Here is a 17510-nt window from a genome sequence, read left to right as displayed (position 1 = left end):
ATATTTCCAGGATGTTGAGAGACAATATTTTAAATCTAAAGTTGTATGTCTAAAGGATTATGTTTTTTGCCATAAACATGACCTTTAAGTTTTATCAATTATATTATATCACAGATCCATATATAAGGCTAATTATACTTATTTTCTTTCTCTTTTTAATGAGGTATAAAGGTATAAATGACATATAATATTATATTAGTTCCAGGTATAGAAGGTAATGATTCAATATTTGTATATATTGTGAAATGATTACCATAGTAAGTCTTGTTAACATCTGTCACCATACATTGTCACAATTTTTTTCTTGTGATGAGAACTTTAAAAATCTCTCTTAGGAACTTTCAAATATGCAATACAATGTTATTAACTACAGTCACCAAGCTGTACATTACATCCCCATTGCTTATTTATTTTATAATTGAAAATTTGTACCTTCTGACACCCTTCACCTGTTCCACCCACCCCCATCCCCTGTCTCGGGCAACCACCAATTAGTTCTTTATATGAGTTCTTTTCTGATTTGTTATGTTTTATTTTGTTTTTGCTTTTAGATTCTACATACAAGTGAGTTCATACAGTATCTGTCTTTCTCTGTCTGATATTTCACTTATCCTAATGCCCTCAAGGTCCCTCCATGTTGTCACAAATGGCAAGATTTCATTCTTTTTTATGGCTGAATAATATTCCGTGTGTGTGTGTGTGTATCACATTTTCTTTATCCATTCATCAGTGGAAACAGGGTGTTTCCACGTCTTGGCTATTGAAAATAATACTGCAATGAACACTGGGATGCATATATCTTTTTGAATTAGTGTTTTCATTTTCTTTGGATAAATACCCAGAAGTGGAATTGCTGGATCATATGGTAGTTCTATTTTTAGTTTTTGGAGGAATCTCCATATTGTTTTCCATAGTGGCTGCACCAATATACATTCCCACCAACAGTGCATGAGGGTTCCCTTTTCTTCACTTCCTTGCCAATAACACTTGCTATTTCTTGTATTTTTGATATCCATTCTAACAAATGTGAGGTGATATCTCATTGTGGGTTTTTTTTTTTTTTTTTTTTTTTTTTTTTTTTTTTTTTTTGCAGTACACGGGCCTCTCACTGTTGTGGCCTTTCCCGTTGTGGAGCACAGGCTCCGGACGTGTAGGCTCAGTGGCCATGGCTCACGGGCCCAGCTGCTCTGCGGCAGGTGGGATCTTCCCAGACCGGGGCACGAACCTGTGTCCCCTGCATCGGCAGGCGGACTCTCAACCACTGTGCCACCAGAGAAGCCCAACAATAATATTTTAGAAAATTTGTATTTTTAATTAAGTTGAAAAATATGATATTCTTTATTTTATCTGTTATCACAAAACTAGTCCTTCAACTTTTGATTTTACTGTTTTCATTTTACTGCTTTTCAGTGTATTCTAAATATAAATCTTTGTTGAAATAGAGTGGTAGAAATCAAGGACAGTGTGATTAATGAGCTCCAGAACTATCCTCTGACCACCCGAGACACAACAGCCAGGACCCTGTGGGAATGCTGCTGTTTTTTTTAAGGAAAGCACTTGGGGCAAACAATAAACAAAAAAATCAGGCCACATGATCTACCCCCCACCCCGAAAATTCCCAATAATGTCTCCTATCTAACTTTCATGCTATAGGTTCTAACCTTTTGAAACTCATAGATCTCTAAACATTAGTATTTAACTGTACATAGTTATTAGGATCTCAATGTAGACATAGTGGAATCCACTTTACAACCAACTCTGATCCAGTAGCATTGCTTACTGAACACCTACTACGTATAAAGCAAGAACACTTACTGTTTCTTAAAATGCCATATAATGGATTATGACTTAGAAAATAAAAAATATATATATGGCCTGACTTTTAATTACCATGAAATTTGTTCCAATGGCTACAAACAGACCAGATAAGATGTTCTCAACTCAAAATTTTGCTGGGTTCAGAGTGAGGAGATTTCTGCATTCCTCATATAAAAGAAAGGCAACGTATTCATGTATCAAATATTGAATAGTGGGCCATAAATGATGAATGCTTTTGTCGTTTTATAAATGCTTCTCCCCTATAGCAGAGATACAGTTTCAGCAATTCTGCACACACACTCCAGCTGTGTAAATGAGCCCACCACTTTCAGCTCTGGCTTTCCACTGATGTCAAATATTTCTTCATGTAGGAGATGCATTTCTGACCATAGAATAGGCTCAACTCAGCAAAAACAACTATCTAACTTATCTATTATAAGTTCTTTTTAAAGAGAGCCCTGTGTGTATTATCTTCATTTTTTTTCACTGCTTTTGCCAAAACAATTGCTAAAAATATCACGTGACAGATTCTACCAAGGGAAAAGTAGTGAAGAGATTTTGGACACCACCACAGTCTTAATAATGACTTAATAAGGATAAAGTTCTAAGATGGTCCAGATATGAATACATATCCACATATCCCACTGGGATCCACCCTCTAAGGTGAACACAGGGACAGAATGTAAATGACAGATTTTTTTCTCCTAAAATTGCAGCACAACTCAAATTTCCATATCATTTATTCCAGACACTGTAAAGGCCTTTTTAATATGGTAGCACACCACCTGCTTTTCCAGCAATTGTGAAAGCCAAGTGCTCCAGTTCTGAATTATCAAAGTAAAGATGCCAAGGAAATGTTCAACAAAGCCAAAACATAGACAACACATTAAAAAAGGATGGTTGTTCAAGCAACCTGGGGCAGAAAAGGTAAACCAGAGTGATATCACAGGGATGATCTCTTTTCTGTGTCTGTGTTGGGGACATCAGTGGATTAGACAAGGAATTTTGGAAATTTGGATTCAGGGTTGAGGGGATCATCAAAATGTCAAACACTTAAGATTGTCTTTAATACAGTTCTCCAGAATAAGCTCATCTGTGATTACCTTCATGCGATTTCTTGCTTTCAGGAGGTGGTAGATGTCACATATTTAAATGGAATCTGACTTCATTGGCTTCAAGCTTTACAAAATCATTATTTTAATGTACTGTAGATTCTTGTAGAGAATCTATTCATTCTATAGCTTTTAATTATGCAGTTGTTTAATAGTTTCATCATTCAGCCGAATGTACATGCATTGCCTATTCTCCAAAGGCTACATTACACTTAGTAAAGATAAGTCTGTGTAAGCCAATTAGATAATGACATTCTCTCATTTGTAGTTGAAAATATCTTAGATTTAGATACATACATCTTAAATGTAGATTGGCTCTTTTTAAGATTAGATGAGAACTAAAAGTCCTAAATAGAAATCACTAAAAGACTATCCTAAGCAAGGCTTAGAAAAGAGAAAGTAAGAAAGCATGACAGGAGCTCAGAAAGCACAGCAAAGAAAGATCTCTTTTAAAATAATAAAGATGAAACAAACTATTAAAAAATAAATTCCCCCAGAATTATAAATTACTTTTCTTTAGGTGTGTTATAAAATCTAAATTATGTTATTGTTTATGCTGTTTTTAAAGGAACAAAAAATAAGAATAGAAATAGGATGTAACCTGAGTCAGACAAAGTGCTGCTTCCCTAGTCTAGCCAAACCCACAAGCTCTTGGCCTTCCATCTTCAATTCAAGGCCAAGAACAAGAAAAACTATTACAGATGCAGAATAAAACATAAAGATAATATTTGTGGGGTTTTAGTCTCCAACTGGTGAAAACTGGCGAGTTCAATGTGTAGAGTTTGGAGTTTTGGTTTTGGGTGGTCAGAAAAGAGATTTGCTTCATTCACTCTAGTTTGGATGATTTTCCCTGTTCATTCTAATTCAGTCATTAAAGTAAAGGACAGATCTACAAAAGTGTCCTTTTCTGGTTCATATTTCATGCTGAGCAGCCTGGAACGACCTGCGGTTCATGGAACTCAAGTTGTTTCTTGCCAATTTGCCTCTGTTCAAGGTATTCCCTGCACCTTAAAGGAATGCTCCTTTTTCCTGGCTACACATCATCATCCTATAAACTCAGCTTAGCAAGCACCTCCTCCAGGAAGCCCTTCTTGACTTCCCTCTGCTCCCTCCCTACAATTGTTTCTCTCTTGTACTCCCCATCCCCATCTCTATCATGGTTCTTACCAGTTGTGCTATAATTGTCTGTTTACTGCTCTGTGTCCCCCATTAGAAGGTAAACTTGTGAAGGCCATGACTGTTTTCTTTGTCCTCATTTTATCTCCTGCACCTAGCACAGTGCCCAGTATATGCAGACATTCCACAGAAATGAGCTTAAACCTTACACCTCAGATGTTTCTCATCATTACTTTCCCTAATAGATGAACACTTAGGGCCCTGACAACTGTGTAAATTGAGGGGGGAAAATGCAAGAGGGAAGGACATAACTAAAAACCTCACTTCAAGAGAGAGCACAGGCATCAGAATGAAAGAAGGAAAACCACAGCCGAGAGAAAGCCCTCCTCACATTTGTCTACAAAATGTTAACCTTTTGACTATATCCTCTTCTTGCCTTTATTTTTCTTCTAGTTTACCTAAGGTGGGCAGTGGAGGGGGTAATAAACTTACAACAGGAAGACAGCTGAAGTATTTAAAGGTGTCTAAGAGATGATTTCTTTGATTGCTAGGCAGTGAAATTCACTCTTCTACTGAAGCTACTTAACACCATAAATGTGTTAATACACAGTAATGAAAACATAAGAAAATTCCAAAAGAGCAAGGTTAATGGTGTGAACTAAGAATGCCACCTTCCATATTAGTAAACAAAAGATGTTGCAGCCATCCAGCCATCACATTACAGCCTCCCAGAGGGAGATCCCTGAGGGAACTTGGGATGGAAGCAAAGAATGCCTGCCATCTAGCTGTCAACTGCTAGAGCCACCCTGCTGGCACACCCTGAGGAGATCACAGGATAATAAAATGCAGGATACTGGCCCCAGATAGCTGAGGTGCACATCAAAGGAAGATCTCAACCAGTCCAGACTTTGCATCTTCCCATAAATAGAAAGGCGCTAATTTCATTAACTTGAGATGTCTGGTTTTCTTTAATTACCAATAATCTGTTGATGTTCTGACTACCTGCCCTTTGTTGCAAAAACTCCTATATATCTTGGCTCCCGCCTCGCCTCTTTGGAGCAGTTCCTCAGAGTGATCTGAGAGTCCTATCTCCGGGGGCTTGAAGTCCTAAGAATATCCGCCAAATAAAACATAACTCTCAACTTTTAGGTTGTGTGTGTGTGTTTGGTTTTTTTTTTTTTTTTTTTTCAGTAGACAATGGACTCCATTGGATTTGTTAAAACAGCAAAGGGCAAAGAAATCTGGTGAGTAAGTAAGTATAAAGGATAAAGGGCCAATGTTATAAGCCAAGATGGTCCCATATTTTAGACATCACAGAGTTATAAATACAAGGGCAAAATCTATTTAAACTAGTATGGAGAAAATACAACAGAGATATCTTTTTTAGCATAAATTGATATGATCTAAAATTTGACAAGGTAGTTGATTTAGTACCTCATGAATGAAAAGAAAAAGTGGGGAAAAATGGGATTTGTTTTTTGGCTGGAATTCCTCAGGACTCAAAATGAATATAGAGGGAAATATTTTTCAATGTCTCTCAGAATATCTCCTAAAATATTCTGTCATGCCTTGCTTTACATGAGGTGGTAGTGAGGAAAATGTCACCCAATATTCAGTTCAGCGGTGTGGTATTGCGAAAGGCAGTTAAAGTCTATGGTGCCATATGAGGCAGGAAAAAACTTAAAATGAGAATTTCATAGTAATTTTTAGGGAGAGTAATAAGTTCTTTTATTTCAAACCTAAATAATTCAATTTGAACATCTTTCTCATGGAGAGAAGAATAACAGTGCAGTTTTCTGTTACCTGAAGCATCAAACGATAAGATATACCCATTCTTAGTCTTTTGACAAATATTTACTGAGTGCCTATTGTATTCTGGCCCTGGAGACACAGAAATAAATAAGTAACATTTCTTCTTAAATAGCACATAATCAGGCATCTTCTGTACAGCAATAGTAGTAGATGGCTTAATCCTATTGGGGGAAAAAGAATCAAAGATATAGTGGACTATTTCGAGAAAAATTGTGATTTATCTGTGAGGCAAGAAGAAAAACACCAATAAGTTCTCCAAACAGGAGGGAAATTGCCTGTGTTTAGGACTGAAAGCAGAGTGGTCCCTGCATTGTGGCTTAGATTCTAACTTACACAGTCATGGAAATCATTGTTGTCAGATACACCCTCTGTGAGGGCGATGGACAGCACACACTTTAATGTAAAGCATGAAAGTCATCTTTAAAAAATATCAAGGATAATTTCATGACTCAAGCAGTATGGAATTCAACCAAAAAGATGCTGTATCAGATTGAATGCTTGCTGACAGGGGGAAACTCACTTGAAATGTGAAGATAATAGGAAACTTGGTGACAGGGCCCATTAGCACCTCAGATTGGGCATAATAATATCAAAGTCCATGGACTGAAGTATTCTGTAGCATTACACTTTTACAAGGAAAATTGGTAGATTTAGGAAATCTAGAGAGAATTGTCTCCTTGACAAAAATTTTTTAAAAGCTTATCTGTGGTCAGGCTGATTAAATATAAATAACTCCTGAGAAAGACAACAGTAAGTGACAAAGAATAGATGTGTGACTCCATGTGAGACGGATGAAAATGAATACTTTCATGAAGTATTTCTAAAACGAAGGAAGACATAGCAAAAGCCAAACTATGCTCTACAGACTTCAGACATTGAGAGCCAAAAAAGGAAATCAGACTGTCCAGGTCAATTTGCTCATTGCAAAAGAACTGATGTCCAAAGAGGCTGGCTTGTCTGGCAGGGTCACACTGCTGGTTAGCAAATTTAGGCTGTGACACCAGTTATTCAGAAGAGTCTGTCCAGTGCTCTGATAGTAAGACCACCAGAGCACATTTGTTCTTGTTCTGCTGTAGGCAAGGCACCTCAGTTGATGAGACTTAGTAGGACACCCAACTCCGTGACCAGATAAGGGACTCTGCTGTCTACACTTCCCTCTGTTCAAAAATAACTTCCCCTACCCCCATCCCCCAAACAATACCTCAACAACAAACAGTGCTAAGTGTTTTCACTACCATTTGCTTAAATGAATAAACCAATAATTAAACGGGTAAATCTGTTATTTTAACAACTTTATTTGATGAACTACAGAATTAGAAAATTAAGCAAAATGAGAACCTCACAATTCTAATAGTGTGTTTCCTGTTTCAGAGAATATAAAAGCCAACAGCTGAAAGGAATTTGTTTTCTCCTATAACTAAGGTACTTATATATCTTTTTTATGGAATTGTAAATTCTGCCCCCTCTCCTTTTCCTCATCTCTTTTCTCCTCCTGCCCTCAACTCCCCAGGCTCCCAACATAACACATTCAACTGGAGAGGCAAACAGGGCATGAAAAAGGTGAGGCCTGAGGGGGAAGAGCTTTGTCTTTTAGTCTCACAATAGATAAGTGAATTTCCCAAGTCATGCATTAAACCTCTAGAGATATAAATAGAATAGCGAGGAGCAGCTATGAGCTATGACATCCTCTTGCACTCACTCAGGAAGAACTTCATCACTCACTTGAGACTGGCAAGTTCCATATAATATATGACTACAGAGACTTGAGAAGATGTCAATAACTCCCTTCACCTAAAGATTCTGAAAAACTACCAGATGGGAATATAGTGGGTTAATTCCAAGGTTGCTGAGTTTAGACAAATAAATAGAACAAAAGACCAAGGTACACACAGACCAAAGTCATAGGCGCATAGTCTAGCTACATATGCTATATGTGCACAACACACTTAGATTTGGAACAGAAACATTTCATATAGAGCACCTAGTTGTACTTTAAAATAACTTAAAAAAAATCTAGCTTTTATAACATTTGACTGTCATTTAGCCTTGTCTTTCCCTGATATAAGAAGGCTCATAGAAAATATCTGTGGCAAATATATTCCAGGCACTTCCGGATTGCCTGGACTAAGGACATTGAGAAATATCATCAGACCTAAGTGGAGAATCACCAGCAAAACTGTCACCTCCAGGAAAAGGGAAAAGCAGTAATCAATCATCTTTCACTCCACTGAGTATATTTAAATTGCAAAATGCAGCTGCTTCCATCACTTCCATGTCACTTTTTGTCATATTACAGTTCATATGTTAGGAATTGTACCCTAGTAATTTGGAAGAGTTAGTACGCTTCGAAGACTCATGCCTTGCAGATTTTGTGGCACAAGAATTAGGAGGTGCAGATTTACTTTTCACTATGTTTCCTTTGTCTCTTCTTCCTGAGGTGATATATTTTCTTACTCCAGGAGCCATTTTTCTCTTTCTCTTTGAAACTTATATTAAACCAATCAGTTTTTTAAAATGGCATTTCTCTTTATGGGCATAAAAAATTACAAGGTTCACATGAGTGAATCACTTAAAAAGTGTCTTATAATTACAGTGTAGATGATTCTGATGATTATTTGATTCATTCAAACTACATCTAACATGAATGTAGTATCTCCCACTTTCAATTTTATTTCTCAAAATTGACATCTGGTAAATTAAATAGATTATCTGGATATACTGAAATAAAGGACTAATGGTTTGGTTAACTTTCAGGTGAAAAAAATATATGTGAGGAAGACCCTTTGAGGATACATTAGTTATTTTATCCACATGGATAACTTATCAAGTACTTTATGGTACATGGCTGGTCTAGCTGTCCAGGTAGCCCCTTCACTGTTTAATGCATGTCCCTCCTGGTATTATATCCTTAATAAAAATTTTTTAAAAACATGTCACTTGGTCATAGGTTGAGAAGCAGCTGTTCTTCTTTGGTTTAATCCTTCATTCTAATAAGTATATTTAATGGGTTTTTTTATTGCTATATTTTATTTTGAGTTCTTTGAGTCAAAAGGTTGCTTGTCTCTCTCCATCCCTGATTATTAGTGGCTTCCTGCAGGGGAAAATTGCTAATAGTTTAGGGTTTATGTATTAGTAAGCCTTTGAAGTTTGTATCACTCATTAATCTGATTATCATGCTATCCATGTCACTGTTGAAATGTACAACATAGAAGGCTAGAAAAATATTAAGGTTTATTCTATTGTTACACCAACTTTTTAATTAATGGCTTTTTAGTAATAGCATGACCTGGTAATTAAGAGCAAAGTCTTTGGGATTAAAACTGGATTTAAATTCTGGACCTGCTATTCACTAGGTAGTGACCTTGAGCAATTTCCTCATCTGTAAAATGGAGATAATAATACTGCCTTCTTCATAGCACACATCAGAAAGCAAGGTAAGGCAAGGCATATGAGTGGCACCTCTCCTGCCACTTATTTGCCATTATTATCACTACTGGTAACATAATTTATGTTATCATTCAAAAATCAGTTCCATAATTTATAGATACATATTATCACATATTTTATAATTTTACCAGATGTCTCAAAGTCATCATTTATCACATTGTTTAGTTCCTTGTTGAAATTCAAATATATTACTATAAGTAACACTATACACACACACACACACACACACACATATGTGTACACACACACTCAGGAATGTACAAATGTGTATATGAATTTTTCCTGAATCCATATACATACTGTTTTAACAACTTCATTAAAAGTAATAAACTAAAACTCAAACTAATTAAGAGCTTGACATTTCTAATACTCCCTCTTCTAATATCTCATTTCAGATGATACAAAATCCAATAGCTAAAAGGAATTTGTTTTGCCATATAGCCAAGCTATATACATGTATTTATATATATTATATATCTTTCTTAAAGACTTGTCAAGTCTAACACCACTCTGCTGACTCCCATGATTACCAATATTTTATAAGTGTCTACAATGGTCCTGTTAGAATGCTGCTCAGATTCAGTATGGAGTTCACAGAAAAATAAAATGTATGTTCATATGAAATGAATGTAAGTTTCCAAAACGGAAGTACATACCTGCATTCAAAAAAGGTAGGTTATCTTTTCTGCTCACACTTTCTGGGGCTGTACATTCACATACCAGTGCACACTAAGAAGGAATAAAAGAAAAAAGAAAACATATTTGAAAATGATCAAATAAGAGATGAGAATCTTTTTTTATTTGCAAAACATGAGGCCACGCACACGGTTTCAAAAAGTTCTGAACATTTTTGTAAAACTATTTTCAGCTTTACCTTTACAATGAACCTTGTTTAACTTGTGATTATTTACTTACATTTATATATAATATGATTATATGATACAATTATAGACTACATTTCAGTTCCAGTTAAAGACTACTTAGGAAACAAAGTCTGTACTTTCTTTGTGGAAAAGGATTATCCGCATGCTAGAGATAGGTTCCTCCTATAGCAAATCACCTATGACAAGCTGACTGGCTTTGTATTTCTGTTGCCTGGGTTGATTTTCGATCAATAAAAAGCAAATTATCTTCTGGCTTTTAAGTAAAGGCAACTTTAAATAAAAAATAAAATATGTTATAGCATCTAATTTCATAAGACAAAAAGATGTTTGTTTCTGGCAAAACGATGCAAACACTTATTCATAAAGTATTAGGATACTTTATAAATAAGCTGATGTCTGATTTATGAATAAGCAATTTATAAATAAGTGGATCCAGAGATCATAGATCTATTCATCCATGATAAATAGATTCAGCTCATGATCCTTGACAGAACCAACACTTCTCTGGACAGAAGGAGAGAAGAGAGACACAGAGGGCACATTGCCATGTTCCTAACGAGTGAACCATGGGTGGGAGATACTATCTCAGATAAGCCATCCCTAAGCATGGGACTCTGCTTCAACCTCCTATGAAACTGTAACTAACAGAGGAAGCAAAACTTTTGTGGCCCCAGAGAGGGTGACAAGAAACCTATATTCACATAGACAGAGACCAGTAACTATTTCTTCAGATGACTTTCCTTTTATCTCTAGCAACCGCCCCCCGCCCGACCCCAGAGAAGAAAAAGGAGGGCTGGGAGAAGAAGGAAAGTAAATTTTTAGAGCAAATATATCAGACATAAACAAATAAATGCAAACAAAAACAAAGCAAACAGACAAAACCCCAGAAAGTTCTCTGGGTGAAGAGTTCTAAGGGAAACAGCCATCCTTCTGTAGCAAGCATGGTGTTGTCAAGAGACTCCAAGGGCTCAGACTGCCCTCCCTAGTAGGATGTATCAGAATGGCCTGGGCTATTTCCCAACTGTTCTAACTATCTGTGACCCACCTCCGTTCCTCCTCTGGGCAGTGCCCCCTCCTTGAGATTCACCACCACCGAGGTCACTGTTCATGATAGAATGTATTATGTCCCTGAAGCATTTTGAGAAGGAAGACAAATGACTTAAACCATTGATTGAAATGTTACTTTCTGCATTCTTAAAGCCCACTACTCATTCCTCTATCAGAACATTCATCACATTACTCAGGAAATTTCTTGATGGAGAAAAATGTGCTTTCATACTTTCTTTAGTGCTTATATTGAGATCTGAGTTTACTGAAAAAATGAATAACTGCAAACAACTCTTAAAATTTTATGTTCTCTAAATCATTTTCCCGACCAACCAAAAGTCAGAGGTGATCCCTTCTTTTAATCCACAGCTATTTTGGAGATGTATTTCCCAAATCACTACAGCGATGTGCAAGGATGCTTGGACAGACTTAAAATTCTTTATTTCTCTTATTTGCAAAGTTTTCTCGACTTCTTTCAGGCTACATAGGGCTGTTAAAGTAATCTTTTGTAAACATTATGTTCGTCGTATCAATGTTCTGTTCTAGAATGTATATAAGGATTATTTACTGTCCAATCAAATCCAATATTCTCAGACTGGTCCTCAAATCCTTTCATGCTTTGTCCCTGACATCCTTCCACATATAACTTGGTATACAGCTCTAAGTCATCTTCCTTTCCAAAAGAAGATGATCATCTACAATATAACTTACAGGAATGGTTTAGACTAAACCTTTTTAGTGAAGAAGTCCATAATTCACACAGATGAGGCTATTACCCTGAGAAACTGCTTCCCTTTATGGAGGCAACCCTGCCTCTTTGAAATCAAAGATAACTTTCTGTTTCCTAACAAAAGGCCCGTTTTATTCCACCAAATGAATACAGACATATGACTTTTATATATTCATATATTCATATATTCCATTCACACTGGAAGGCTGATATTTAGGACAATTTTAAACTAATATTCTTAATTTGTATTTTACAACTCTACTATTCAGAATGCTCTCAAGATTTAAATCCACGGAACATAAACAGAAAATATCCAATAAATATTTACTAAATTAATTAATATTTTCATATTTGGACTCAGCAATTATTTTCTTCAATTGTTTCCTGAGTGTACCTTTTCTGTCTCTATTTATTTAGATGGAAAGTTTTCAAAGCCAAGAACCTTATTTCTTATTTCCTTAGGCTGTTTTTATTTTTTTACTTTTTTTTACATTGGCCTTAGAATCTTTTTGCACTGTGCTGGTTGCTACAGAGAATGCAAAGATGGAAATGATGTGGAATCTGTGCTTAAGAAGGTTCCGCTATTTCTACTGTTCATTGCTATTATTATGGTGGATATTTGCAGCATTACACACTTACATGGTGTGCGCTCTCAATGTAATAATTTTACATTTGTGATTCTGAGCAGGAATAATAAACATCACGTGCTTTTTGTACCAGATGTAGTGCCATAAGCCTATTGATGTTGATTAATAGTTTAAAAAGTGTCATTTGATGGTAAGTGTGGCCAAGCAGACGAAACATATGATATGTAAAATTCTTGGAGCTAAATGATTTTGGCTCTCAGCTAACATATCAATTTGCCAAGCACTGAGCTAGAAAATTAGCAATACTGTATGAACAATAATCATAAAGCTCTGTATGAATCCATCAAGACCAACACTTCATGGCCAAGTACTTTCACATCTGTTGATTTATTCCATCAATCACACTTTTCAAAGTTTGGTTTGGAGTCTCCTGGAAGTCCCTGATAACTTTTGCCTTTGCACCCTTTGTAGCATCTAGCACAGGGTGAAGACAACTTTATTTTCATATTAATACTAAAATATTATTTGGCTGTTTCCTTCTCTTTTTCTTTGGGGGAGGGGCGCATGGCTTGGGGGATCTTAGGTCCCCGACCAGGGATTGAACCCAGGCCCTTGGAAGTGAAAGCGTAGAGTCCTAACCACTGGACTGCCAGTGAATTCCTGTCTGTTTCCCTCTCTCTTACAAGCATGTGGTAGAATTTTCTAGAAGCTATATGACACAATCATTTGACAGTTAATGGTATGTGTGCTTATGTACTCTTCTGTTTTAAACATTTCTTGTTTGATTTCTAATATGATAAATGTCTACGGATATAATCCAAATAAGCAAAATCTCTAATACAGTAAATATCAATAGATAAAATCCACATAAATATAAATTTGAAGAGTGTAAAATATGAGAATTGCTATGCTTTTGTGATCTCATTCAGTCTCATGGTTTAAATACCATCCAAATATCATTTGATGACTCACAAATACATAATTCTAGCTTGGACATCTCACCTGAATTCTGACTTGAAGCTCCAACTGCTTAGATATATCCATACTTGGATGTCTAAGAGGAATGTCAAATGTAACATCTCAAAATCTCCTGTCTTCCTCCAACTGCTACTCTCAGTGTTGTTATATATATATATATACATCTTCATTGGAGTATAACTGCTTACAATGTTGTTAGTTTCTGCTGCACAACAAAGTGAATCAGCTATATGTACACATATATCCCCATATCCTCTCCCTCTTGAGCCTCCCTCCCACCCTCCCTATCCCATACCTCCAGGTGGTCAAAAAGTATAGAGCTGATGATATCCCTGTGCTATGTGGTTGCTTCCCACTAGCTATCTATTTTACATTTGGTAGTGTATATATGTTGATGCTACTCTATCACTTCATCCCAGCTTCCCATTCCCCTTCTGTGTCCTCAAGTCCATCCTCTATATCTGCATCTTTATCCTGCCCTTCCACTAGGTTCATCAGTATCGTTTTTTTAGATTCCATATACATCCGTTAGCGTATGGTATTTGTTTTTCTCTTTCTGACTTACTTCACTCTGTATGACAGACTCTAGGTCCATCCAGCTCATTACAAATAACTCAATTTAGTTTCTTTTTATGGCTGAGTAATATTCCATTGTATATATGTGCCACATCTTCTTTATCCATTCATCTGTCAAAGGACACTTAGGTTGCTTCCAAGTTCTGGCTATTTTAAATAGAACTGCTATGAACATTGTGGTACATGACTCTTTTTGAATTATGGTTTTCTTAGGGTATATGCCCAGTAATGGGATTGCTGGGTCATATGGTAGTTCTATTTGTAGTTTTTCAAGGAACCTCCATACTGTTCTGCCTAGTAGCTGTATCACTTTACATTCCCACCAACAGTGCAAGAGGTTCCCTTTTCTCCACACCTTCTCCAGCATTTATTGTTTGTAGATTTTTTGATGATGGCCATTCTGACAGGTGTGAGGTGATACCTCATTGTGGTTTTGATTTGCATTTCTCTAATGGTTAGTGTTTGAGTATCTTTTCATGTGTTTGTAAGCCATCTGTATGTCTACTTTGGAAAAATGTCCACTTGTTTCTGAGAAAATGGTAATTCTATTTTTTGCTAGCCTTTCCCCCTGGCGTCTGGCCACGTCTCACTTTCTCCATCAGTCACACCCTGATCCAGCTCATCTGCACTTCTCCCCTGAATCTTCACAATAATCAGACTCCATTCTTCTGTGCTTGCCTCCTTTCAGGCCCTAGTCAACACAGCAGCTGGAACAGTCCTCTTAAACATGAATCAGATTTCATACCTATACTCACAGCTCCTCAATTGTCTTTACACATAGCCCAGAGTCTAACACCTTCATGGGAGTCGGTCTTCCCTGCCCCCATGAACCTCTGTCCTCAACTCCTACCACTCTGCTCCTTGACCCCTCAGTTCCAACCACACTGGTCTCCTTGCTGTTCCTTCAACACCACAAGCATCTTGTCTCCTCAAGACCTTTGCTCTTGCTATTCACTCTGTCTGCAATTCCTATTCTTTTCAAATATCCACGTCTTGTTCCCTTCTTTCTTGCACGTTTCAGCTCAAATATCACATTACCGGTGAATCTATCCTTGACCATCCAGTTTAAAAAGGCCACAGCCCAGCACTCCCTAGTCCTTGCATTCTGTCTTATTTTTCCTATAGAACACAGCACCATCTGATCAACAGTGTATTACTTCCTTTTTTACTGTTACTTCCCCAGAAGGTGGCATCCGTGTCTATTTGGTTCATTGCTGAATACGCAGAAACTAGTCCAATGCCTAGAACATAGAAGGTAGTATTGTTTGAGGAACGAATGATGAATAGTATATGCCTTTTAATATTCTATAAAGATAAGTAGGGCCTGTTATATAATTTTCAACTTTTATATTTAGAGTAGATAAAGGGAGGAAACATTTTGAGACTGGTCCTTAGCTACACAAGGACTCTAGTTTTTCCCTGATTAAGTCTGAGGGAAGTCACTTAAAACACCTCTTCAAAGTATGGGGTCAAAATAACCTAAGGGCAGCAGGTCATCAGAAGAGTAGCTGGGTTAGGTTCATAGTCAAAGGGAGACATTATTACTCCACTTATACCATTTTTGCCATGGTCATAAATAAGTAAGGCATTTTCCTTCTTTTTGAAGAAATCACTACCACTTTGATTATTAGTACTCTGCAACGTTCAAATATAATATAGACATTAAACAAAAGGGGAAGACAAGGCAGGAGCTGGGTTTAACCAGCCTCACCAGAGGATTGTTAACCCTCCTGCCCTAACAAGAAGCCCAGGCATCTCTGGGGCAGGCAAAGTGGTGAACTGGGCTCTCAGTTGATCCTGTTGGCTTTTACTTACATGAGTTTTCTCATGTGTCACCTGACTTGATGATTTTGTTGCCTGGTTCTCCTTTCCTCAGTAGCATTTTTTCTTGACTACTTATTTCAAAGGCTTTTTAAAATTTAATTTCTTCCTCTTTCCTTCATAATCTTACACTCTTCACTACTTCCTTATTACAGGCTTTATTTATTGACCAGTTTGTACAGTGCTATATGTAGCCAAATATTTTCCCTTCTAGGAGACAATTTTGGATTTAATTTCTTCCAAGTAAAATTGACTTCATTTATTCACTCATTCATTTTTTGCATGTCAGGCTCTGTTCTGGGAGCTGAGGGTAAAAGAGAGGACAAAATAGACAAATATCTTGCCCTCAGGAAGTTTAATTCTAATGAGGGAAATAAACAATATATGAGATAAACTAAAAAGATATATAAAGTTGGACAGTGATAAGTACCAAGGACAAAAATCATGCAGAGAAGAGAGACAGAGTTTGGGGTAGGCACTGCAGTTTTAGATATGGTGGCAGAGAAGCCTTTGGTGAGAAAGTGATTTTGTATAAAGATCAGAGGAAGTGAAGGAGTGAAGCACAGTTACTGAGAAAAATGCTTCCTGGGTAGATTGAATAACAAAGTTTAAGGACCCAGTTTGGAAATATACCTGGACTGTTCCAGGAGCAGCAAAGAAGATAATGTGACTGGACTGAAATGAATAAAAAGGAGGAGTAGAGGAGGAGGTGAAGGACATGAAGGGAGCCAACACTTAGAGGACTTTACGTGAGAATTTGGGTTTATACTTTCAGGAAGATGAGAGGCCACTGGAGGAATGACAACTTCCGCATTACAGTTTACTAAGTTCTGTGCTGATAACGGACTATGATGGCGGTGGGGGAGGGCAGGGAAGGAGGATGGAGGGAGTCAGGGGGACGTTTAAGAGACGACTGCAAAAATCTACGTGATAGACAATGTTGGTTACAGTGAAGGGCTCACGAGTTGCCGGGTTCTAGATTTATTCAGAAGTCAAAATCAACAGGATTTGCTGACATACTGACTGTAGGTATGAGAGGAAGAAAGGAGTCAAAGAGGACCCCAAAATTACAAAAAAAAAAGTTTGGTATACCTAATGTGATATTTCACCTAATAGGTTAGCTTTGTAAAAGGATGATGCTCGTAGGCCTTTTGTGAATTTTTCTTTCCACTGTTACGTGATTTTAACATGCTGTGTTCTATTTCTATGTATGTATGTATGAAATAGAAGTTTGAACCAGGATAATATGGTGAATGACCCTCTGTACGATCTTCCCTTGATAAGAAATACATAATAATACGGTTTTAGGAAACAAGTAAGTAAATGTAAGTGAGAGGAAAGAGTTTGGATTTTCATTTATATTTTATTCCATGCTCTGGAGGTAATGTAAGAGTCAAGATTAAAATGTAATATTTTATATCGGGGTATTGTTATGAACTGAATTGTGTTCCTCAGAATCAAATGTTGAAGTCCCAATGTCCCATGGAACTGTATTTGGAGATAAGACGTTTACGGAGGTAATTAAGGTTAAATGAGGTCATAAGAGTAGGACCCTAATGCTAGGGCCTGTGTTCTTTACAAG

At 36.9% G+C, this 17510-nt stretch overlaps 1 protein-coding gene across 9 annotated transcripts in view; it reads right to left on the bottom strand.

Annotated features, from left to right (window-relative positions):
• Nucleotides 1-17510, bottom strand: part of INPP4B (inositol polyphosphate-4-phosphatase type II B) — a gene marked incomplete at both ends in the record, with an annotated part of 346425 nt that overhangs the window by 186706 nt on the left and 142209 nt on the right. For all 9 annotated transcript variants that reach the window (XM_079705832.1, XM_079705833.1, XM_079705837.1 and 6 more), the window contains one exon: nucleotides 9962-10034. In XM_079705832.1, the coding sequence (XP_079561958.1) occupies nucleotides 9962-10034 (73 nt within the window). The remainder of the gene's footprint in view (nucleotides 1-9961; nucleotides 10035-17510) is intronic.

Source organism: Hyperoodon ampullatus (genome assembly GCF_949752795.1).
Source record: "Hyperoodon ampullatus genome assembly, chromosome: 1".
NCBI lineage: Eukaryota > Metazoa > Chordata > Mammalia > Artiodactyla > Ziphiidae > Hyperoodon > Hyperoodon ampullatus.
The sequence above is the reverse complement of the archived record's forward strand: the minus strand, read 5'-3'. Positions and strand labels throughout refer to the sequence as shown.